The following is a 24,847-nucleotide window of genomic DNA, read 5'->3' on the forward strand; positions in this document are numbered from 1 at the left end:
ATACTTTAACAGGAAGGAGAAAAATAGTAAACAAAGAAAAACAAAAACAAACATACGGACATTTACACACTCGGCAGGTCCACATAGGCAGTCCACATATAGGCCTAAGGCAAAAACTCAGATTAGATCAACATGGTAATAATACAGCCACAAAGGCAAGTAGTCTGCGTATAGGGGAACAAATCCACGTGAAGGAATGGAAGGAAAACAGTATCCAACGAAAAACAGTGGCAGTCCGTCAAAAGAAAAGTGTTCCAGCGTGGCATGCCAGCTAGCCTGGTGACAGACGATGATTAGGCTTTGTTCAACAGTCTGATGGTGGAAACTGTTCAGAAACCTGGTGGTCCCGGCCTTTGATACTATAGGCCTCCTTGCCTGGCCACGGTCGTTGTAGGGCTATGAACAGTTTGTGGTCGGGGTGTGGGTGCCTGTCCTTAATGATGCGCTGAGCTTTGACTCAGTGGTGTGTTTTTTTCGGAGGGTATACGATATTATTCCCTCCAACACTCCCGACATGTGCATGTATATACGCTCGCACGTGGTCATCGAGTGAAATGGTTAGTAGAGAATATACGATAATTTAAAAAAATCACACCCTGTGTGAAGTGGGCGGTGTCTTGCTAGCTAATCACAATACTGAATGGAGTCAACCAATCATGTACAAAAAATAAATACATTTATTGAAACACTCTTTATGATGGAAGAAACCATAACTTTAAAAAAACAAATTTATGTTTTTTTTAAAGTTATGGTTTCTTATATAGGGCTATGCACATGTGTCATGTGACACTGGCCAATCACAGTCCTGAATAGACTGTGATTGGCCAATCACGGTGCAGGGTTAGGCGGGGTACATTTTTGTAAATTTTTGGCCAATCACAGCGCAGGATTTGTTGTACAAATATCCAAACCTCACTTATAGGGGCGGTTTCACCGCCCAAAAAACGGATTATTGGACAGCATACTACGTAAATAGCGTAACATGGTAAAAAACACCACTGCTTTGACTACACCAGGGGTACTCAACAGGCGGACCGCGGTCCAGGACCGGACCGTGCGGGACACCTCCCTGTGGACCTTTTTTTTTTTTTTTTAATAAATATTTTTTTGGGATTCTTGGAGGGGGTGTGAAAAAGTATTTGAATTGTTGTTCTGTTGTTTTCATGTTTATTTTCATGTATGTTTTCATACTCTGCACCAGACGCGGAAATCCCAGGGGGTACGGGGGAGATTGGACCCCCCCCCCCAAGTCATTTAGAATAAAAAAAATAGTTAAAATAATTAAGTTATTAACAATGAAGAATTAACATAACACAGTGTCAAATTAGCTAGATAAGAGGAAAGTCCAGGGGTACAAGTCCTGTAGTCCTGTAGTCCAGGGGTACTCTGGACTACAGTGTGTAGTCCAGAGTACCCCTGGACTACACACTGCATCTCGTAAATTTGCATAGACAATTTTTCTATGCAATTTGTCTATTTGTCTTTAGAGTACTTTCAGGTGGCTGCACCCCCCTCCCCCAAACTGTTTACTGTACTTATTTTTTTGTTTTTCTTATTTTTATTTTTAAACTGTTTATATGATGTTCTGCATAGTTGTGTATATCTGTCTGTCATTTAATGTCACATGAATTGAGTACAAAGGACCCCAAATGAAACAAACCATAGGCTTTTAAAATCCTATATTTAGTTGTATTTCAACTGTAGGCTACTGTACCTTCATTTGCTTTTTTCCCGCAAACTTCTAAATAAAGTATTCAATCAATCAATGCAACCATGCAAATAGACCCTTACAGGTCCATTTGGTTGTATAGGCAAATTGTCATCCTATATCATCCCCACTCTCCCCCATATGAGAATGCATGTAAAGACAATACACAATGCAGTATCATAACCCTAAATACGTGTATGTATTGTGTATATATGTTTTGTATTGACAAATATTGATATACAGTATATCCTTTTTTTGGGATAATTTGTCAAGAGCAATGTGTTATTGTTAATTAAAATAATAATTCAAAAATAATACATAATAATAATAATAATAATAATAATAATAATAATAATAACATTTATTATTATATTATTATTATTATTATTGTTATTATTGATATTGTTGTTGTTGTTGTTGTTGTTGTTGTTGTTGTTGTTGTAATTCAAAATCAATTTCAAGCACGTTCAAGCTACGTTGATGACGTAAAGGCGCTGATTTAAGTGATTGGTCAACACCGTTTGACGTAGCGACGTAAACCAATCCCGCTTCCTGCTGATCTCCACCCCGGCAAAACCAAAACACGTCAGAACCAAAACACCAGCAACACCGGAACGTGTGACCCATCGAATTGTGTGACTCCAGACGTCAGTGTTAGTGAACATCAAAGGACGCAGTGACCTCTAGAGTCACATAATTCGATAGGTCACCATTACCGGTGTAGTTCGGACAGGCTAAGTCTGACTCTTGTCGGAGCTTTCCGACTTGGAACAGGTTTCTTTGGAACTTAATGCGTCTTTTCTCTCGTTTGTAGGTAACGATTCAGCAGTGTGAGTAAATAAATACAAGTTACATTTTATTTATAGAAGGGTTTTCTGGTGAATATGACTGTATTATGTGAATAGTCTCCAGAGTTGTCCATCATGTCCACTGGAGATGTGAGAGGCAGTCTCCGTCAACTGGACACGCTCCTGAGGTCCATTAAATACCCGAGAGACGTGGACTATGACGGGTACGTTTCTATGAAATACTTTATGTCTAAATCAGGGGTCTTCAACGTTTTCAGGCCAAGGACCCCTTGGCTGAGAGTCAGAGATAAAGCAGGGAGTGGGACCCCCATTATATATTGCATAGAATATAATCTTTTCATAGATTTCATAGATAGCTTCATAGACTTGTTTGACTGTCATCAGTGTTGGATTCATGGTAATGTGTGTTTTCAGACTTCTAACCACATAAACCGTCCATACTAAGTAAACTTGACCCACTCTGTACTTGGTCTGCTCTTTTTTCCCCCTACACCAAACCTCTTCTTTGCCGAAAATAGCAGATCTACAAGCACACAACGCCTCGCAGCGCGAGGCGTTGTGTGCTTGTAGATCTGCTATTTTTGGCTAAAGTTCTCCTCAGAATAGGGATGCTTGGTTGAAGTGGTTAATGTAAAAATCACAAAGATTTGGCGGCCCCCCTGTAGTAACTCTGAGGACCCCCTGTTGAAGACCCCTGATGAAATAATAAACATACGTGTATCAGTGTCACCAACAATAACAACATACTGGCCTGCAGCAGGTTTGCTGTTGTACAGTAACACTGCATGCTGACCAGTGACCACAAGGTGGCGCCACTGCTTGTCATTACAGCTATGTTGTTCTCTTATATTTACCAGGACTGTCACAATGACACATTTAAGTTGACCATTCACTGTCACACAAATCATTTTGATTAACAATTAAATTGTGTTTTTGGCATTGAACATTGGATCAGAAAGAATACAATTTAAAATTCTGTTTGGTTTGGTAAATTACTGACATATACTTATACATGAGGACAATATCAGTCAGCAGAACCAAGGACGGGTGTTTTCCATGAATCCATCCATTAAAATGGAGTTTGAAGTTACCAGACAGTTTTTAAGTTGCTTGATTCAGTATTTAGATATTTGATATTCATGTTATCAGACACGCCCCCTTCCTATACAAACCCATTGTAATTTCAAAGTCCATGTTAGATTAATCGGAAACGCCCGTCCTTGATTCTGGTGACTGATATTGTCCTTCAATCTAATACGTGAGGAGACCGTGTTTTTTAAATTACTTTTTTCATTTATTTGTAATATTTGTTTTTGGAAAAAAATAAATAAAATCAACACAATAAAAAAATCAACTAAAATAAATGAAAAAAGTAATCAAAAAAACACGGCCCCTCGCGTATTAGGAGGTCAGGATGAGTCACCAGAACCAAGGACGGGTGTTTTTGATGAATTTCACATGTTATAAATGGAGTTTGAAGTTATTATGGGTTTCTACTGGAAGGGGGCGCGTCTGATAAAATTAATATCAAATATCGAAATACTGAATCAAGCAACTTAAACACTGTCTGGTGTGCTCACAAAAGCCTGAGTAGACGATAAAATGACCCAAAATATTTTTGAAAGTGAAATATCCCTTTAAGTACTGTGGTTAACGTTTGAGTCCTTCGACAGCCTATCAAAAGGAGACCCGTCCGCCTGTCTACCAATAGTGAACTTCACCCTGACGTCTTTCTCTCCCTCATTGGCTGAGGAGCTGGTGGGGGCAGGACTGGAGCTAACTGGTAAAACGGACCTGAGATTCACTGACACTGTTTATAAGGTAAGATGAGTAATTAAAAAATTGCACTATGAGCTTGTAGATCTGCTATTTTTTTAAAATATTGTGGAAAATTTGTGCAAATCTTTGAATATATGTAATGTATGTTTAAAAGCGAACATTTTTAACTACTATCTGTGCTTCCGGGGGTCCCTGGAACAACATATTTTGGAGGTTCCACATTCTCACCCTTTTCCGGCACATCGTATCCAAAAAGTAAAGGACGACCCCCCTGCTCTCAGACGTTTTAAAATTTTAGCGCTCAAGAAAATCTAACCGACGGGTTGAAACAAGCGTTTAAAATCGAGTTTTTTAGTCAGCCTCTGGCATGTTTTCCCAATGCAATCTTACGGGAGCAGTGCTGCGCATGCGGACTGGGGTTGACTGGCCAGTGGCCACAGGCTGACTAAATAAGCGATTTAAACGCTTGATTCAACTCGTCGCTTAGATTTTCTTGGCCGCTAAAACATTTAAACATCTGAGAGCAGGGGGGCCGACCTTACATTTTTGGATTGGATGTGCGGAAAAGGGTAAGAATCATGCATCGTGGAAAATATTCGCCGGTGCCAGAATGTAGGACCTCATCTCGGAGCTATACATCGGAGGGAGAGGTCCCAAACGGGTCTAATGCGAGACTAGCAATCATGCAGTTATCCACTTTAAACCTGGTCTTCAATCGAACATTTTCAAAAGTTTTCAAACATTTTAGAAAACAACACGTGGGACCGTGGCACGTTGTGAACTTCTGCACATAATGTAATGTATTACAGTTTTACTTGTCTGTCTTTTATGCTGCATGTGTATGTATGTACAGTAGTACTCCCTGATAATATTCCAGTATAAACTTGTGTGTGTGTGCGTTTGTTAGGTGCTCAGGGATATATTCCAGTACAAACCGGTCCTGTCCAAGCAGCAGTTCCTCCAGTGGGGATTCTCTCAGAGGAAGATCTGTGTCGTCTGCGACATCATCAACCTGGTCCTGCAGAGATACAGCCACAGCAAGAAGGTGTGTGTGTGTGTACTTGTGTTACCTGGTCCACATGTCCCCACAAGTATATAGTAGAATTTGAGGAACAGCCATTTTGAGGACAATTTTCCTGGTCCTCCAAGAGAGGAATGGTAGATTTATTTAGCCCTCCTTCCTACCTGTTTTCTGTCCTACTCCACACACACACACACACACACACACACACACACACACACACTGTACAGTACATAATATATAAACAGCCTAGAGTAGACCATGGGCCTTCAACGGGGGGGCCGGGACCCTAGGGGGTCCTCAGAGTCACTGCAGGGTCCGCCAAATCTTTGTGTGATAGCACAAAGTCTTTTTCTATTCAGTGGGGAACATTCGCCGGAAATATCAGATCTACAAGTCACACTAAGATGCATTGTGAGCTTGTAGATCGGCTATTTTCGGCAAAGAGGTTTGATGTGTAGAGGGAGGAGAAGAGCATATCGAGTACAGAGCCAATGGTCAAGTTAGTATTGAGGTTTAAGTGGTTGAAGGTTTCATGACATTCAGTTTTACAACACATTAAAAGTCTTTGTCATCGTCCTTCAAACGTGTATAAAAAGTTTTAACTGATAATTCCACTCTAGTGAGCCATTGCGGATGTTTTTCTCTCACATTTCTAAAGCCTTTTCAAATGAAAAAATAAATATTTGTCGCTGTTGAGGGATTTTGCCTGTCAATCATCACCTCTGCTTGGCAATTCCAATGTACATTTGAACTGCCCAACAAGGGGTTCTTATTTGTCCCTCCAGTTAAGATTTTCCACTACTCCCCACCCCCACCGTACATGGCCCACAGGTTGAAAATAATGATTTATTGACGAAAGATAATTATAGGACATCGATTGCTATTTCTACAATCTGCTTTTTTTTCTCCATTAATTTTTTCATTTTGTTTGGGAAAAATGTTATACAAAAACATAAATAGAATAAAATAAATGAAAAAAGTAACCGAAAAAAAGAAGAAAGTCCCCTCACGCATTAGGAGGGCAGTATGAGTCGCCAGAACCAAGTACGGGTGTTTACAATGAATCCATCATGGTTAAAATGGAGTTTGAAGTTACAATGGGTTTGTATAGGAAGGGGGCGTGTCTGATAAAATGAACATCAAATGTCTAAATAAAATACTGAATCAAGCAACTTAAAAACTGACTCGGGTGCTCACAAAAGCCTGAGTAAAAGTTAAAAATGACCCCAAAAATGAAAGTGAAATATCTCTTTAATATTGTTTAAATGGAAGTTACAGGTGTTAATGAAATGAAAGGGTGACGTACCTTTCTCAGTCGTGCTCCACCACTTTGAAGTGTGTGTGTGTGTGTGTGCGTGCGTGCGTGCGTGCGTGCGTGCGTGCGTGCGTGCGTGCGTGCGTGCGTGCGTTTTCAGCCCAGAAGCCCCCGTCCTGTCTCACAGTCAGACAACAAGGTGTTTTTACAACAGACAGAACCAGACCATCTAGTAAGTAAACATGCATATTGAAACCTTGTATCTCCATATTTCAACTTTGTACGTTTTGTTTTTCGTGATTGAATGCCCTTCTTCATAACATAGCCAGTCTACAAGCTCACAATTCGTCTCGTCATGAGCTTGTTGTCTCCGCCAGGCCGAAAGGCATGGCCGAGACCAGTGGTGGAAAAAGTACTCAAATGTTTTACTTAAGTAAAAGTATCAATACTGCAATATAGGAGTACTCTGTTACAAGTAAAAGTCCGGAATTCAAAATTCACTTGAGTGAAAGTACAAAAGTATTGGTATCAAAATGTACTTAAAGTACCAAAAGCAAAAGTACTAAAATGTTTGAAAATGGCAGATCTACAAGCTCACAAACGCGTCGCATCTGAGCTTGTTGGCTTGATCGCAGCTTAACTGTGCACACACACTCCCTGGATGCCAATTCAGAATCTCTGCCCCACATTTTTCACATGGGCCTGTTATAGCGCCACCAGGAGGCCACTTTTTGCAAAAAAAAATATTTTTTAACAGGACTCCCTACAGACTTTATCCAAACATCATGCAAATCGATACACAGTATCTCTAGTCATTAAACCAAACAGGTCTTTCAGATTTGTCATATTCCATCCTAATTGGCTAAGAATGGCTTCCAAAGTTTGCAGGAGTGCTCCGTTTTGAACAAAATGCCTTATGAACGCAGCGTGCCATTTCCGTGAAATGTTGCACGCACATTCCCACTAGTATATTCGGCTGAGGAAGAAATGTTACTTGACAAATTTCAAATCAGCCTCATGGTGGCGCTATAACAGGCCGATTTGTGTTTTTACCTATAACTGCACCAATCTGTGTAAAACTTTGTACTCCCTAGAGGCCAAGTAAAAACCTTTGCCCTGCATTTTTCACATCTGCCTTTTATAGCGCCACCAGGAAGCCGACATATGTAAAACACATTTTTGGAAATTACTCCTTCAGATTATATCCAAATTTCATGCAAATCGGTACACATGATCTCTATTGTCATGTGATCGAGACGGATCTGTTTGATTTGTCATATTCCATTCTGATTGGCTAAGATTGACATCTAAAGTTTGCAGGAGTGGCCCGTTTTGAACAAAATGCCGCAAATCATGAACGCAGCGCCCAATTGCGGTGAAACTTTATAGGCACATTCGCACTACGTTGAGGAACAAATGCCACCTTTTTTAACATTGCCCTATTATAGCGCCACCAGGATTATTATTATTTTATTATTACTCCTACAAATGTTGTCCAAACATCAGGCAAATCGTGAGTGATCGAGACGTGATCGAGACGGGTCCGTCAGATTTTTCACATTCCAGCCCGATTGGCGCATTCCCAACACTAACCTACCTGGAGGAGACCTGTGCTCCGAGGAACGCTTGTTCTAGTTATAAGTCCATTAATCTCCAAATGGGTTCTGATCAGATTGTTGCTGTTTGTTTTTTAACTGATGATTTATTTAATTTTTTTTATCACATTTCACTCATTTTAGCTTCCCTACACTGGCTGCCAGACTCTTTTAGAATGTATTTAAAAATGTTTTTGTACTTTTACTCAAATCAATTTTGAATACCGAACTTGTACCTGTAACAGACTATTTCTACACTAGGGTATTGATACTTAAAAAAAAAAAACAGGGTACATCCAGTGCCAGCGTTTCTTACCGTTTACGCCGATCGTTTTAGAGCTGCAAAAGCCTCCACGAGGACGGAAGTGGGACGGAAGTAACGTTTTTTGGGCCCTTGTCACATCCGTCCGTTCCATTTTACAGGGACCTAGGATCATTCCCAAGTTGCGTTAGAGCGCCCCCTTGTGAAAAAATAAATACAAAATCGGGTGTATTTGAAAACGCGTAGATCTACGTGTTTGGCACTCAATGTGTTTAAGACCTGTGACCGATTTTACAAAATGTCTTTTAAATCCTAACAGTTTTTTTGAAAAAAAAACTATGTTGCTGTCAGTGGTTCTCAAAATGTTTCATGTCAAGGACCCCCAAAATTATATGTATTTGGCCACGGACCCCCCTATCTCAAAATATTTGGTTCCAGGGACCCCCCAGAAGCAAAGATTTCAGTTGAAAATGTTCGCTTTAAAACAATATATATTCAAATATTTGCACACATTTTCACGATAAAAAATAAAAAAAGCAGATCTACAAGCTCATAGCGCGGCACTCGGTGCCGCGCTATGAGCTTGTATATCTGCTTTTTTTGAATAGCCAACGTGTAAAATAATGCTTTTTTTTAGCTCAAATCAAAAAGTGACACAGACGCGTTCCAGGTCTCAATGTGTTAAGTAGAAAAAGTGAGTACTTCTTCCATCACTGCTACCAGGTGCGTTCATCAGGCCAGGTGTTGGTGGTACGGCACACAGGGGAGCCCTCTGCGTCGACCAGGACTGTGACGTCCCATCCGTCTGCACCCCGCCCGTCTGAACTCACACAGCTGACAGCCGAGGAAGAGGAACCCACGGTAAGTCTTAATTGACTTAATTTAGCATAAACAATAACGTTCAACATAAAGCTGCTTTACAAAAGCAAATCAAATACTCACAGGTTTCCACAGCCTCCAAGACACCCTCTGCGTGAGCATGTTTCACTCCTTTTGATACCCAAGAAAGCATTCCGGGGGCCCCCTTCAGCCAAGTACCTGACATAGACCACGTCATTTTCCATCTTGGCTGTATCTGTGGCACCATCAATCACAATTGACAGATAGTTTGCCTTGAGGATGGTCTTTATCAGCTTCTCCTGTTCCAGCTCATAAATTCCTCCAAGGAATCTAAATGAATTAAAGTTCCGTTTTCATTTACAGATTTATATTTTTTTTACTTAAAGGGATATTTCACTTTCACTAAAAAACTTTTGGTGATTTTATCATCTACTCAAGCCTTTGTGATCCCCCCAGACAGTTTTTAAGTTGCTCGATTCAGTATTTAGATATTTGATAATCATTTTATCAGACACGCCCCCTTCCTATACAAACCCATTGTAACTTCAAACTCCATTTTAACCATGTTAGATTCATCAAAAACACCCGTCCTTGGTTCTGGTGACTCACCCTGCCCTCCTAATACGTGAGGGGGCCGTGTTTTTCCGAGAATTATTTTCATTTATTTTTTTATTGTATTTTTTTTTTTCATTTTCCAAAAAATATATTAAAAATAAATGAAAAAAGTTATTGAAAAAACACGGCCCCCTCGCGTATTAGGGGGGCGGTATGAGTCACCAGAACCAAGGACGGGTGTTTTTGATGAATCTAACATGTTAAAAATTGAGTTTGAAGTTACAATGGGTTTGTATAGGAAGGGGGCGTGTCTGATAAAATGAATATCTAATATCTATATATTGAATCAAGCAACTTAAAAATGGTCTGGGGGGCTCACAAAAGCCTGAGTAGACGATAAAATCACCAAACGTTTTTTTTAAAGTGAAATATCCCTTTAAGCTATCAGGGCACAGTGACTATTTGCAGCAGAGGGGATAAAGCAGGCACAATCAAAACGATGGAGCGTGCACAAAAAACTATTTTCACCCACTGTTTTACACCTGTAAACGTGTGATATGACAGTAAAGATGATTCAGATAAAGCTTGCTACATATCTGAGCTAATATTTTTATGAATAAAACATCGTTTTAACCAATCTATGGTACATTTTAGTTTTCAATATGCTGTTAAATATGTATTTATTTTACACCACAAAACAGCTGAAACAAGCATTGTGGTAAGCATTGTTCAAACAATTGACATTTTACAAGCATTATTGCTATTATAGCATTGGGAGACCTGGCCCCCTGTTCTGGCAACCAGGGCACGGAGGTGGGGGAATTCTGTGAATGGCTGCTCTCTCTTGGCGACATAATAAGGAACATGCATTGCGTTGACCATTTGATGGCGTAGTTGCTCTTCCATCCGGAGGACACCCCTCATTACGAGAGGCATCGGTGCTTCACGCCCCTGGCGTGCCCTTTGTTGAGCACTTTCACACAGTCCATGACGCTTACTTTCAGCGTGAGATTTGAGTGTTGAGTGTCTGAATGACTGGCACCCAGTAAACAGCGACGACGTTCTGAAAACACAATATATTACCAATACATATTTAGCAGTTTAACCCATTGAGACCTGAAGCCGATTCTACACGTCTCCTAAATCTCAACAGTATTCTGAAAAACGAATGTTTCTATATCAGTGGTGCTCAATATTTTTCATGTCCAGGACCCCCAGAATGATATGTATTTGGCCACGGACCCCCATCAAAATATTTTGTTCCAGGGACCCCCAGAAGCAAAGATTTGAGTTAAAAACAGTTCGCTTTAAAAATATATATTCAAAGATTTGCACACATTTTCACGATTTTTCAAAAATAGCAGATCTACAAGCTCGTAGCGCGGCACTCGGTGCCGCGCTACGAGCTTGTAGATCTGCTATTTTTGAATAGCCCAAAGTGTAAAATAATGCTTTTTATCTCAAATCTAAAAATGACACAGTTCCAGGTCTTAATGGGTTAATCGTCATTATCGTGCCATGTTTACCGATAGACTGAACTGAACTCACCGGTCAGCAATGGTAGAGAAGTCACGGCACACTTTGCAAAGTAGGACGTCAGCCTGTTCATCTGTGTTGTGCCGCAGCAGCCATGGAAACTCGACGTTCCACTCCTCAACAAACTTACGCTGACGCCGTTCGGATTCTACCGTCAGTTCCATCTTTGTCCTTCGTATTTTTCACTTTTTTTCCCAGGCCTGTTTTGGGGGGGCTTGAGAAAACTCACGTCTCATGACTAAAGAAGTCGTTCTTCTCCATAGATATCATCGGCTCCCAGTGTTGCCATGTCGGCTTATTATAAGCGTCTTCCTTTTCTGTAAAGTTGTAAAAACATTGGTGGTTGCGGATAGCCGATCTACAAGCTCACAACGCGTCGCGTCGCTAAGCTTGTACATCGGCTATTTTCAAATAGCTGATGAATAGATTTAAAGTGCTCATGTGGCCTGAATTGCTTCTTTTGGTCTTGTTTTCCTAGACGTGGTAGCTCATTTCTCTCACACAATATGGCAACACTGTCCACTCCATGTTCTCACAAACAGACAAACTTATCGCTTCACGCTAGATTCCAAACGTAATTTTGCAACGCGGTGATTTATAGCGAAAAGTTGCATGGCTGTGTCTTCACTCTTCAGCAATATGTGAGCTTGTAGATTAGCTGTTTTCGCTGGAGCTCAAGCCGCAGGTTCAGTGTGTGTGTGCCTGTGTGGGGAGGGAAGGGACTTGGGAGAGGGGGTGGCGGGTGGTTGTGGCGCTCTGGCCACAATCAAGTGTCTAAAGACAGATATCTCGTTGCATCCCCATTCAAAATGCGCACTTGCCCGTCGGGCAGTTCAAGAGCAAACTTCTCCTGCCCGACCATTTTATTTACCTGCCCCGGGCAGTCGGGCAGGCGTTAGTGTCAACCCCTGCATTTTTTGAACAAAATACCTCAAATCATGAATGCAGCGTCCGATTGCCGTGCAAGGCCTAAGAAGAAATGGCGCCCCTTTTCACATTGGCTTATTATAGCGCCACCAGGAGGCCACAATAACCTACCTGACCTGGCGGAGACCTGTGCTCCGAGGTTTTAAAATGTGTTTTAAAATAATAGTAAAAAAATGAATGGTTTTGGACTTACAGTGTTTCCGCCCGACAGCAACGATATGTTTTAGACCACTGACCCTCCCTTTGATACCATATCTTTTTTTTTGTTTAAATCTCAGGGACCCCCTATCTACGCTGTAACTCTGAGAGTGTACAAATGGAACCAAATGGAGGGGTCCATTTGGTTCCATTTGTACACTCTCAGAGTTACAGACCCGTGAGCCTCAATTTGAACCCCCGGGTGATCCCCCGATGCTGAGAACGTGTGATTTAACACATTCACTAGCAGGTACTATGCGTCCGCTTCATCTGCTGGTGGCAGCGTTTTTTACCTCGTTTTGACGATCTTTGGAGAGCCGCAGAAGCCACGACGTGCACGCGGATGTAAAGAAAGAGTGTCCGGGGGGTTGGGGGAGGGTCTCGTCTATCCACTGGAACAAAACAAATTCTACCGTGATCGGCCATTTTGTTGCTATTGCCCGTAGAAAATGGCTAGTTTTCACCCCCAAAAAAATAAATAATCCGAGCTAGAATTTTTTTTTTTTTTTACAAATCCTAATATAGGGATGGACGGAAGTGACGTTTTTTGGGATGATGTCACATCCGTCGATTCCTTCTAGCAGAGTCGAGGGATCATTCCTCAGTTGCGTTAGAGCGCCCTCTTGTGGAATTTCCAAAAATATATATATTTTTGCCAGACCCAGGGGGTCAGGCCTACATGTGGCTTTGTCGGTCCCCTTTTGCTGTCGTTTTCGTCCATATATGGACGAAAACGTTTTCTTACATGTCCCTCTTTTTGATTGGCCAAGCTTAGCGTGACGTAGTTTAGAAACCATTCAGACTTCCGGCCATTCAGATTTCAACCACTAGGGGTCTGGCAGTACCAGGTCCCCTGGTTCCCTTGTTTTTAACAGGGTCCCCACGGTCATGAAATTCCTGGAAATATTTTGAAATTGAAAAAAAAATAATCCAGTACTGGAAAAGTTTGGGAATTGATCAAAGGTCCTGGAATTTATCAAGGGTCCTGGAAAGATATTTGGCTATGCATAGTTTTTGGCTATTGATTTTGTTAATACAAAACATTTTCATAAACATGTATAACATTACACGAAATATGTAACATAAGTAGTTTTTCACCGAACGGGCTGTGTGATGGCATATATTATTTAAATAAAATAAGTCATACGGATGCCATAATGAGTCTTCCAGTGAGCTATGCCCTAATTTTGCACGAAATTTTGAATGAAATTGTACTATTCTATATTCTATGCTTTATTTTTGCTACACTGCCTATCTTTGGGCATTCTACATAGGAGTAAGAGACACATTATTGCGCTGAATGATTGTTATATAGGCCTGGAAATTGGGCTAAATATTCTGGAAAAGTTTTGGAAAAGTTTTGGAAATTCATTGCTAAAAATGTGTGGGGACCCTGTTTTAAAGACGTAGATCTACGTCAATGGCGGTCAACGGTTGGATCTGAAAGGACGTAGATCCACGTCCTTGGCAGGGAACGCGTTATGAGATAAATGTATGCAGATAGAAATGCCTGTGTGAATCGGTGTTGTTACGCATACATGTCAACGGATTGTGTTGAGGGTGACATCAGCATACGGGCACTCTGGTCAACCATTATAAGGTGTTGCACACATCAAGAGAGAGAGAGTTGGTGAGAGAGAGGCAGAGACGGACAGAGAAGGACAGACAGACAGACAGACAGACAGACATACAGAGACAGAGATGTTCTGGTTGGTGTGGATTAGAGATGCGCGGATGGGTTTTTTTGTCACCCAAATCCGCGTTAACAAGTTCATTATCCATCCGCCATCCACCCGCGGTAATTATATCATCCTATTTATAGATCCGCACCAACCGCATCAAATAATTGTTATTTTCCTGACGTTAGTTTTCTTATAAACAATGTTACTCACCACTGTCGCGATGCAGTGACCGTATACAATCCACAACCATGGTAACAACAAGCCCACGTCTTCATTGAGTTACTTTCGCTTTCAACCACTTTGTTGCCATGTCGGCTTTTTATAAGCTTTTTATAAGCGACTTTTGGGCTTGTCTGCCACTTGTTTTGTTTTGGGCTTGTTTTCATAGACCTGGCTGCTTATTTCTCTCGCAAGTTGTCGCAACCTGGCAACACTGCTAGCTGCAAAGCAACGTGTAGTGAGCGGCTATTTTGTGCCTGGTGTAAAATGACGTAATATTAAAATACTACAAACGCACACACGGTGAAATTTTGTGCTTTTAAAAGCTATTATAGGCCTATAGATTGATATAATTAATTTAATTCCTGCATTATTTCACCCGCGGTTTATCCAATATTAATTAATAATTATATTTGATTGACCCAAATCCACCCAAACTGCGGTTAACTGCGGCAACCGCGGCTAAAACCGCGATCCGCGCATCTCTAGTGTGGATGGTGCCCATGAAAGAACTTCCGGAAATTGGACCAAAGTCACATTCTGGTGAACTTGCTCGTGCTGCGGTGCCTGCGGGGGACAAGGTGTACTACTTTGGAGGGTACTATGACGCCAACGTCTGCACCATGGGTCAGATTGATGTGAGCGTCTTCAACGCAGTGTCGTCACGCTGGATGAATTTGCCCCCCCGTGACGTCTGGAAGAGGAGAACGACCCCATGAGGTTCCCTACATGCGCTTTGGGCACACGGCTGTGTTGATCAAATCTATCATCTACCTTTACGGGGGGGTGTAGTGAATGCCAACGGCACCTCGAGCTCCATCTACTGGGACAACGGTCTTTATGCGTTTGATGTCGACACACACGGATGGTTAACCCTTTAAGACCTGAGGTGATTCTTTAAAAAAATCGAGATCCTAACAGTTTTTTGAAAAAAATAAAAAATATATTTTTTCACAATTTTTCAAAAATAGCAGATCTACAAGCTCGTAGCGCGGCACTCGGTGCCGCGCTATGAGCTTGTAGATCTGCTATTTTTGAATAGCCAAATAAATCTTAAAGTAACACAGATGCGTTCCAGGTATTAATGGGTTAAAGGTCTTGATTTCTGGGTTTATTCCAGTGACGAGGGCCGGCCACTCGGCCTGTGTCTTGGGGAAGGTCATGTATGTCTATGGAGGAAACACCCCGACTGGACGCACTAATGACATCTACAAGTTTGACACCACCACAATGGTCTGGTCTTTAATTAACACCAGAGGAACTCCACCACCTGTTTCATCACTTCACACTGCCACCATCATCGGAACAAAGATGTTTGTATTTGGGGGCTATGGGGACCAGTTGGTCTACTACAACAACATCAGAGTGTTTGACACAGAGATCAACCTCTGGCTGAACACACCTTCTGCACAGCTTCTTCCAGACGGACGCAAGGATCTTTCAGCCTTTGTCTATAATGGAGAGCTGTACATATTTGACCAGAAATTCAATGATCTGTTGAAATTCTATCCAGAGACCTTCTCCTGGAAGAAGGTTGAGCCCATGGGCGAAGGACAGGTTTGGAGTTCTGGTAGGAGGTGTTGCATGGTGGGAGATCGCGTCATCCTCTTTGGAGGATACACGGCCCGCGCACAACCAATCTTGCAGATCTTAGACTTAAGTCCGAGTCTGAAGACATTATGCAAGCTAGTAGTTATTCAGTACGATCTGGATCAGTCAGAACTCCCACACAACATCAAGAGGGAACTGGCAGCCATGACAACTCATTCAGTGCCACGTCATGGCCCTGAGCGCCCAGAGCGCCACATGACGTCTAAGACGTCATGAAAAAAAAGGTTCAGAACCCAAGATATGATGATTTGAAGATTTGCTGCTCCATTCACTTCTTGTTTAACTTCTTACTGAAAAAGGCTGTATCTCGGCTCCTAAGCACTTTTTTTTTTACTATGAATTTTGGCTGTGGCACTCAGAACCAAACTTCCATAAATAAGAATGGCATTGAAAGAGTTAACGGTAAGGACCCAATATATGTGAAAATACTTCACTACTTCTTAAACATGTTTTTTTCCTCTAATTAACTCATTCCCTGCCTAGAACGACTAAAACGACTTTTGTCCTTTAAGCCCCCTCTGCCAAGAACGACTAAAACGACTTTTAATTTTTTCAATTTTTTTCTTTTTTTTTTTCTTATTTATTTATTTATTTTTTAACCCAAAGACCAATGAGATATGATTTGTTGAAGATCTAGACTCCCATCCACTTCCTTGTTAACTTAAAACTTAAACATTTTGTATCTCGGCTCCTGAGTACTTTTTTTTTTTAATTAAAAATCTCTGGCAGTGGGCAAACGCAAAAAAATAAAGTTCTGGCAGTGAATGAGTTAACATCTTACTGAAAAAGGCTGTATCTCGCTTCCTAAGCACTTTTTTTTTACAATGTATTTTTGGCCTTGGCACAGGGGTGATATAATATTTTAAAAAATTGCCCCCGATTTGAATGGATAATTTTTTTTTTTTTTTTTTTTAAGAATACATTGGGAGGGGGAATTTGTTGAAAAGGCAATGAAAAACTAAATGTAGGAAACAATAAATAAATGGGTCCCAACCCACTGGAAAACCGTGCTTTAGTTGCTATGTCTCCCGTTGTGTGCACAGTAGCCAGACACCGCATTTTGCTTCACTGGAAAAGGCCTAGCCCCCCTGCCACATCATCCTGGTTAACACATTACCTGCCAAATATGCATTCTTAATTCAAGTGCATCACTTGCTTGCCAAGAACGCAGATATAAAAAAAAAATCCCTCGACTCTCAGAGAAGGAATATATACGGCTGTGACGTCATCCCAAAAAACGTCACCCGTCCGCTCCAACGTTAGGATTTGTAGAAAAACACTTTTTTTTTTTAATGAAAACCAACCATTTTCAATGGGCGATTGCTCCAAAATGGCCGATCGCGATAGAAATGTTATTGTTCCAGTGGATGGACGGGACCCTCCCCCATCCCCCGGACACTCTTTGTTTACTCTTCCATGTACACAACGTGGCTTCCACGGCTATTCAAAGATCGTCTATTTAAGGTAATAAGCTCCGGCATGGGGATAAAAAAAACGATGTTTTAATCTCAGGCAGTCAATGTGTTAAAAGACCTCTCATCCTTCATTCACCTAGATTAGAACAAATGTCATTCACAACTAAAGGTTCCTTGAATATGTTTTTATTATTATTTTTTTAACCTGGGACCCTTTTCTTTCATATATTAATTCTCTAACTACAATTGATTGATACATTTTGTACCTTACTGTTGTATACATTTACATTTTTGCTTACAAGTCTGTTGTTCTCCCCTCGGAGCTTGTGTGCGGGTGGGTGGGCAGATGTTAGGGTTTGTTATGCTTTGTTGTATTTTGTTTTGTGTTTTTTTTTGTACAGTTGTTCTTGCGTGTTACTGTACTGTATGTGTTGTCATTTTAAAATAGAAAAAAAAAACATGGGGAAAAACAACACATCTAGTAGTTGCACAAATAACTAAACAAGACAAAGAGAAAAAAGTAGTAGCTTTTGGCCAAACAGTGGCATTTGCCATTTAACCCATTAATACCTGGAACGCATCTGTGTCACTTTAGATGTCTTTGGCTATTCAAAAATAGCAGATATACAAGCTCATAGCGCGGCACCGAGTGCCGCGCTATGAGCTTGTAGATCTGCTATTTTTGAAAAATCGTGAAAAAAATGTTTAGATTTTTTTTCCAAAAACTGTTAGGATTTAGATTTTTTTTAAAGAATTTCCTCAGGTCTTAAAGGGTTAATGTCACTGTTTGGGAACCCCTGTCCTGTATGTATAGGCCTCCCGAAAATGAGTGTGGGTTTTACACAAAGGGACAGTGCTGTGGCCACGTTGTCCAGTCGGCTACCGGCATAACCCAAATCATTCAAATCAATAAAATCAATTAAAAAAAGCACAAAAGTGGTAGCCTGATTATCAGACTGAAGCTGCGTGGAGGAGCTTCAGTCTCAGAGAGTGGGGCGGGTTCTGTGGTCTGGAACCAGGCTACAACAGTGGACAATTATGAACTGTGGTGACTGCAAGTGAAACATCGTCACTGTCGGATGGAAGCCTTGCATGTCCAAAACTGCAACTGTTCAGGAAATGGGAAAAAAAATAAGCTGTGTTCTACCGCGATCGGCCATTTTGTTGCTATTGCCCGTTGAAAATGGCTAGTTTTCACCACCAAGAAATAAATAATCCAAGCTAGAAGTTTTATTTTTTTTACAAATCCTAATATAGGGATGGACGGAAGTGACGTTTTTTGGGATGACGTCACATCCGTCGATTCCTTCTATCAGAGTCGAGGGATCATTCCTCAGTTGCGTTAGAGCGCCCTCTTGTGGAATTTCCAAAAATTGATCAATTGTAGTTATTATTTAGTCACAAGCTCTTGTTGGTTAATACAGTACTGTTCATTGGTTCTATATTTATAAAACCCATAGACACACTCGCCCCCTATGACACTAACCGACCGTACTAGTCGTCTTTGTCCAGTTTAAAGTTTTTTAACCAATCACGTTGCTTATGCTTATACAAGGTCACTTGGGGGGGGTTACCTTTGCTTTCAACGTTACAGTGTTCCGCTCCGCCCATGGCTGCGTCACCAAATTTCGTGGCTACGTCGCTAGTTTAAGACAGATAAACATGCCGAGGATCAGTGAGTGATGTCACTGTTATGCGACACACTGTTACGCTCGGCGGCATGCGCTCGAAGCATTTCAAAGACCGCTAGTGCACACTGCATTGGTTGTGTATCGTTTCTTGTTATTATTATAACTCAAGAACATGTCAGGCAGACATAGAAGGGGATAGCTCTTGTTTCCCCAAAAAATAGCAGAGCTATTCCACATTTTCTTTTTCTAATGTTAAGATTATTTTTTTGGCTTTTATGCCTTTGACAGGATAGTAGGCTGACAGGAAATGGGGAGTGACATGCAGCAAAAGCCGTCGGGAATCGGGACTCGAACCCGCAACGCGCTGTCACACACACACACACACACACACACACACACACACACACACACACACACACACACCCACCCAGTGGTGTAAAGTAACTAAGTACATTTACTCAAGTACTTTACTAGTTTTGAGTTACTTTTACTTTACTGGAGTATTTCCAATTGTCTTATACTTTTACTTCTACTCCACTACATCTCAGAGGCAAATATTGTACTTTTACTCCACTACAATTATTTGAAAACTTTAGTTACTAGTTACTTTGCAGATATACATTATTTCATTATAAAACACATTAAAGGTAGGGTAAGTGATTTTATTTAGTTAACACATTGAATGCCAAAAACGGTCCGGACCGTTTTTGAGGGTCCAAACGAGAAGTGCCGAAAACGGTCCGGACCGTTTTTGACCCAATTCTATTTTTATACGAGTGGCCCACGTGGGGCGCTAAAACGAAACTTTGACATCACCCAAGGAGTTTCTGAGAAGAAGAGGCTGGATGTGGCTCCATGTCAAAAATCCTTCCGGTCGGCGTTTTCAATGTTATCTCCTTGACTAAAAGCTTAATATCTCCATTTCTTTTTAATGTGGTGGAAACGAGCCGTTTTCGATCGGCGATCACGCTGCAATGGAGGGTCGCGTTGGAAATATTATTGTTCCAGGCGTTAGTCGGGACCCTCCGCCGTCTCGCACGCACGCTTTGTTTACATGCACTTCCGCGTCGGGGCTTCTCACAGCACGAAACGTATAACGCAAGTGGATGGAAGAAATGCAGGCACTCAACGTATAATATTTTAATAAACCTCTGGCACCCAATGTGTTAAAATAAGTGTTAAATAGCTCTATATTCTGATAGTACTCATTGCTATAGAGTGTTTGTTCAGTAAAAGGAGTCTCCTTGTCTCTCCACCTCTTTATTAAACAGAAAATGCATTTTCGTTTCAGTTTCAGTTTCATTTCCAATTTTATCCAATTAGGATAGAGAACTCAATCAGGATATAGATTAAACAAGAGAAGATGACACTAAGAAATCTACCATATCTACCATATAACGTAGCTTTCTGCATACACAACCACACACACATGTGCAGACACGTACACACACACACACACACACACACACACACACACACACACACACACACACACACACACACACACTCAACTGCACACTAGGTATTTGTTGTTTGTCATGTCTTATGTTTGATTATTATGTTTAACTTGATTATTATGTTTAACTACCGGTACTTGTTTATTATCTTTTAGGTGAGAACCCTTTATAAGCCCTTTATGGGTTTATTTTTTCTCACCTGCACTTATTTCTGTATTGTTTTTAATAATGTTACCTTTGTAATGTTTATTATTGTGCGAATAAATAAATCAAAATCAAAAAAATAAATCAAATGAGCAGGCAAAATTGGAACTGGAACACTATAAAAATGAAGCTTAAAAATGGGTACTTTCTCGTGATTGGCTGAGATTTTGACACCTACCGGAAAATGTATTTTCTGTTTATTAAAGAGCTGGAGAGACAGGGAAGACTCCTGTTACTGAACAAACACTCTATAGCAATGATTACTATCAGAATATAGTGCTTTAACCTTTTAACAAAATACTTTTAGTTTTAACCCAAAAATATCACTTACCCTACCTTTAACCACTTTAGCCCTATTTTATACCGCGTTGTGAGCTTGTGGATCTGCTATTTTCAAACATTTTAGTACTTTTACTTTTGATACTTTAAGTACATTTTGATACCAATACTTTTGTACTTTTACTGAAGTACATTTTTGAATTCCGGACATTTACTTTTACAGTATTTTGATATTTTTACTTAAGTAAAACATTTGAGTACTTTTTCCACCACGGCACACACCTCTCTTATGTGCTGCAGTGTGTTGTCCTCCAGACTCCGGCTGTGGAAGGGAGACTGTCGGCGCTGGAGTCCCGGTTAGGGAGCCTGTTCTGTGGGCCGGACAGACTGAGCGCCCTGGAGCAACGCCTGCACCGCCTGGAGAGCTGCAGACAACCTGAGGTAAATATGGACTTCAACCACAGTAAGGCCATTCAGTGCCAATGAAATAAATAAAAATATTGCGAACTGTGCCAGCATTTTTTTTTATTTCTTGCTAATCACATGAGGGTTTCACTGTGTGGTTTCACAAATGTCAACGAGGTCATTGGACCTTGTTGACATTAATTTTGAAATTTTTGAAAATAACATAATAACATTGAAAAATACATAGTAAAAAAAAAGTGCTCAGGAGCCGAGATACAGCCTTTTTCAGTAATAAGTTAAACAAGAAGAGAATGGAGCAGCAAATCTTCAAATGATGATATCTTGGGTTCTGAACGTTTTTTTTTAACATTTTCTTTTCAAACACGTCATTGGCACGTTGCGCCATGGCGGTAAAACACGTGAAACACGCCAATGGCACTCAATGAGTTAATATGCATTTTTAAAGCGAACATTTGTAAAATATTTTTGTTCCAGGAACCTCCAAGAAGCAAAGATTTTAGTTAAAAATGTTGTTTAAGAAAAATATGCATGTAGGCAATTCAAAGATTTGCACAAATGTTCAAGATTTTTCAAAAATAGCAGATCTACAAGCTCGTAGCGTGGCACTCAATGGCGTGGTAAGAGCTTGTAGATCTGCTATTTTTGAATAGCCCAAAGTATGAAATAATGGTTTTGGCTCAAATCTAAAATGACACAGTATGCGTTCCGGGATTGAGTGGGTTAAGACCTGAGGCATTTTTCAAACACTGTGAGCTTGTATATCTGCTATTTTTTTTGCGCTAAACGCTAAAATCTAAAATGACATGGATGCTTTCCCTGTTTTAATTGGTTGAATCCTAGAGTCTCTATATTTCTGTGGTGAACATTCTACCAAAAAAAATCGGATCTACAAGCTCACAACGTGTCGCACTGCGAGCTTGTAGATCGCATTGGTGAGCTTGGTAGATTTGGCTGTTTTCCTGCGAAGAGATTCAGAGGGTCAGAGATTCAGAGGGTCAGAGATTCAGAGGGTCAGAGATTCAGAGGGTCAGAGATTCAGAGGGTCAGAGATTCAGAGGGTCAGAGATTCAGAGGGTCAGAGATTCAGAGGGTCAGAGATTCAGAGGGTCAGAGATTCAGAGGGTCAGAGATTCAGAGGGTCAGAGATTCAGAGGGTCAGAGATTCAGAGGGTCAGAGATTCAGAGGGTCAGAGATTCAGAGGGTCAGAGATTCAGACGGTCAGATAGATTCAGACGGTCAGAGAGATTCAGACGGTCAGAGATTCAGACGGTCAGATCTCATTTCAATGTCTTTATTTGAGTCACACATTTATAAAACACATTACAAGGGCCCAAATATTCATCAGTTGCTTTTGATGTCCTACGCCCATACATGGGCAACTGGCGGCCCGGGGGCCACATGCGGCCCCCCACCACGGAGATAATAGGTTTCTGCCCAACAGTATTATGCAATGTGGCCCTCTGGAGTGAGTGTGGAAATATAGTGGCCCTCTACATCAGCGCTACTCAGGCCCCAACGCAGCATCTCTGCGGCCCCTCATGGTCAAACTTTTTTCTTTTTTTCTTTTTTCTTTTTTTTTAAGCACAGGATAAAAATATACATTTCCGTTCAAATATATGGGTTGCTCCATTTTTTGGGGGGGGGTTTGACCCCCAATTTCTTTCGGCCGCGCTTTTGCTGAACTGATGCCACTGGACATGCACACAAAATAAACAGGTACAGTGAAAGGAATATGATGTGAAAATGTACATTTTCTTATAACAATAACAATGTGTAGTGTGTTACAAAATCGAAAAATCCAAAATAGGACTGACATTTGTAGCTTGCGGCCCTTGGACTTTTGGTATTTTGCTGAGTGGCCCCTGAGCCATCATTCACTGCCAGAACTTTTTTATTTTTGCGTTTGACAAACTGCCAGAGATTTTTCATTGAAAAAAAAAGTACTCAGGAGCCAAGATACAAAATGTTTAAGGTTTAAGTTAACAAGGAAGTGGATGGGAGTCTAGATCTTCAAAAAATCATATCTCCTTGGTCTTTGGGTTAAAAAAAATAAAATAAATAAAAAAAAAAAAAAAAAATATTTGTTTTTTTTTTGGAAAAAATTAAAAGTCGTTTTAGTTGTCTTTGGCAGACAGGGCTTAAAGGACAAAAGTCGTTTTAGTCGTTCTAGGCAGGGAATGAGTTAAGTTGAGTAGCCCTGCTCTACATCATCAAAGCTGCATCACCCCTGTCCTACGCACTCAAAGTGCTTGAAACCAAACAAGTCCAGAATGCACAGAACGTAAACACACACATGATCTTATTCTATTATGTTACCAACACCGGAAAACAGTTATGGGTACAGGAAGCACCTTCTCCTCCAGATAGATCCATCACCAAAAATGTCCCTATGCAGACTTTGACAAAAAGTTCTGTTCCTTTCTACGATGATGTGTTGAATGTGATTGTGTTTCAGAGTAAAAGTCGTGTGTTGAACGCGATTGTGTTTCAGAATAAAAGTCGTGTGTTGAACGCGATTTGTGTTTCAGAATAAAAGTCATGTGTTGAATGTGATTGTGTTTCAGAATAAAAGTCATGTGTTGAACGCGATTGTGTTTCAGAATAAAAGTCATGTGTTGAACGCGATTGTGTTTCAGAATAAAAGTCATGTGTTGAATGTGATTGTGTTTCAGAATAAAAGTCAGACCATCACCATAAGCAGAGAGGAGTGGGAGAACATGATGAGTAGAGTCACACTGCTGGAAACACAACTCCAACTCAACAATACACAGGTGCAGCACTATGATCAGAGAGAGTATAAAGCCTCACTTATACTGCAATTACACTGCACAGTATGATGGTGATTCTTTGTTAGCTTGAAAATCACTCGTTTTTTGACAAGCAGCTCTCATGGTGTTTAACTTCAAATGAAATCTTAAACACTATTATCTCTCCTCTCCTCTCCTCTCCTCTCCTCTCCTCTCCTCTCCTCTCCTCTTCAGAAAGAGAACATATTGGTTCATGAAGTCCCGCCCCCCTGTCAGTCACCTGAGCCTAAAGCCCCACAGGTGAGCTAAACGTTTCAGGAATGCTCAAAATATTGAGTCAACAGTCCATTTGTAACAGTCATTATAAGCTATAATGAATAATACAGCTCCACAATGACCCACTGTCATACAGTCTGTCTGTGTTCACATGTCATGATTCGGACACTTCAACACCAAATCACCAAATCAACTATTCTACTATTCTAACTAGAGAAAACAAAGTGTGTTAACTTGAGTGCCATAATTATTAATATCTATTTCTGGCCATTACAATTTTTATTAAAATTTAAAATTTAGTAAAACAAAAGTGCTTAGGAAGCGAGATACAGCCTTTTTCAGTTATAAGTTAAACAAGGAGTGGATGGAGCTGCAAATCTTCAGATAATGATATCTTGGGTTCAGGAAGAT

General features: G+C 40.7%; 1 protein-coding gene across 4 annotated transcripts in view; it reads left to right on the forward strand.

The window, feature by feature from the left end:
- The first annotated feature begins 2,435 nt into the window (after positions 1-2,435).
- Positions 2,436-24,847, forward strand: part of cep44 (centrosomal protein 44) — a 41,939-nt gene continuing 19,527 nt past the window's right edge. For 2 of the 4 annotated variants that reach the window (XM_080416085.1, XM_080416084.1), the window contains exons 1-9: positions 2,436-2,522; positions 2,614-2,720; positions 4,191-4,338; positions 5,204-5,341; positions 6,736-6,807; positions 9,156-9,293; positions 21,287-21,427; positions 24,086-24,184; positions 24,395-24,460. In XM_080416085.1, coding sequence (XP_080272211.1) covers positions 2,632-2,720; positions 4,191-4,338; positions 5,204-5,341; positions 6,736-6,807; positions 9,156-9,293; positions 21,287-21,427; positions 24,086-24,184; positions 24,395-24,460 — 891 coding nt within the window. In that variant the 5' untranslated portion in view covers positions 2,436-2,522; positions 2,614-2,631. Of the gene's footprint in view, positions 2,539-2,613; positions 2,721-4,190; positions 4,339-5,203; positions 5,342-6,735; positions 6,808-9,155; positions 9,294-21,286; positions 21,428-24,085; positions 24,185-24,394; positions 24,461-24,847 lie in introns of all 4 variants that reach the window. The other 2 variants (XM_080416086.1, XM_080416087.1) reach the window with 2 other exon arrangements.

This window comes from Gymnoscopelus braueri (assembly GCF_963280865.1).
Source record: "Gymnoscopelus braueri genome assembly, chromosome: 2".
NCBI lineage: Eukaryota > Metazoa > Chordata > Actinopteri > Myctophiformes > Myctophidae > Gymnoscopelus > Gymnoscopelus braueri.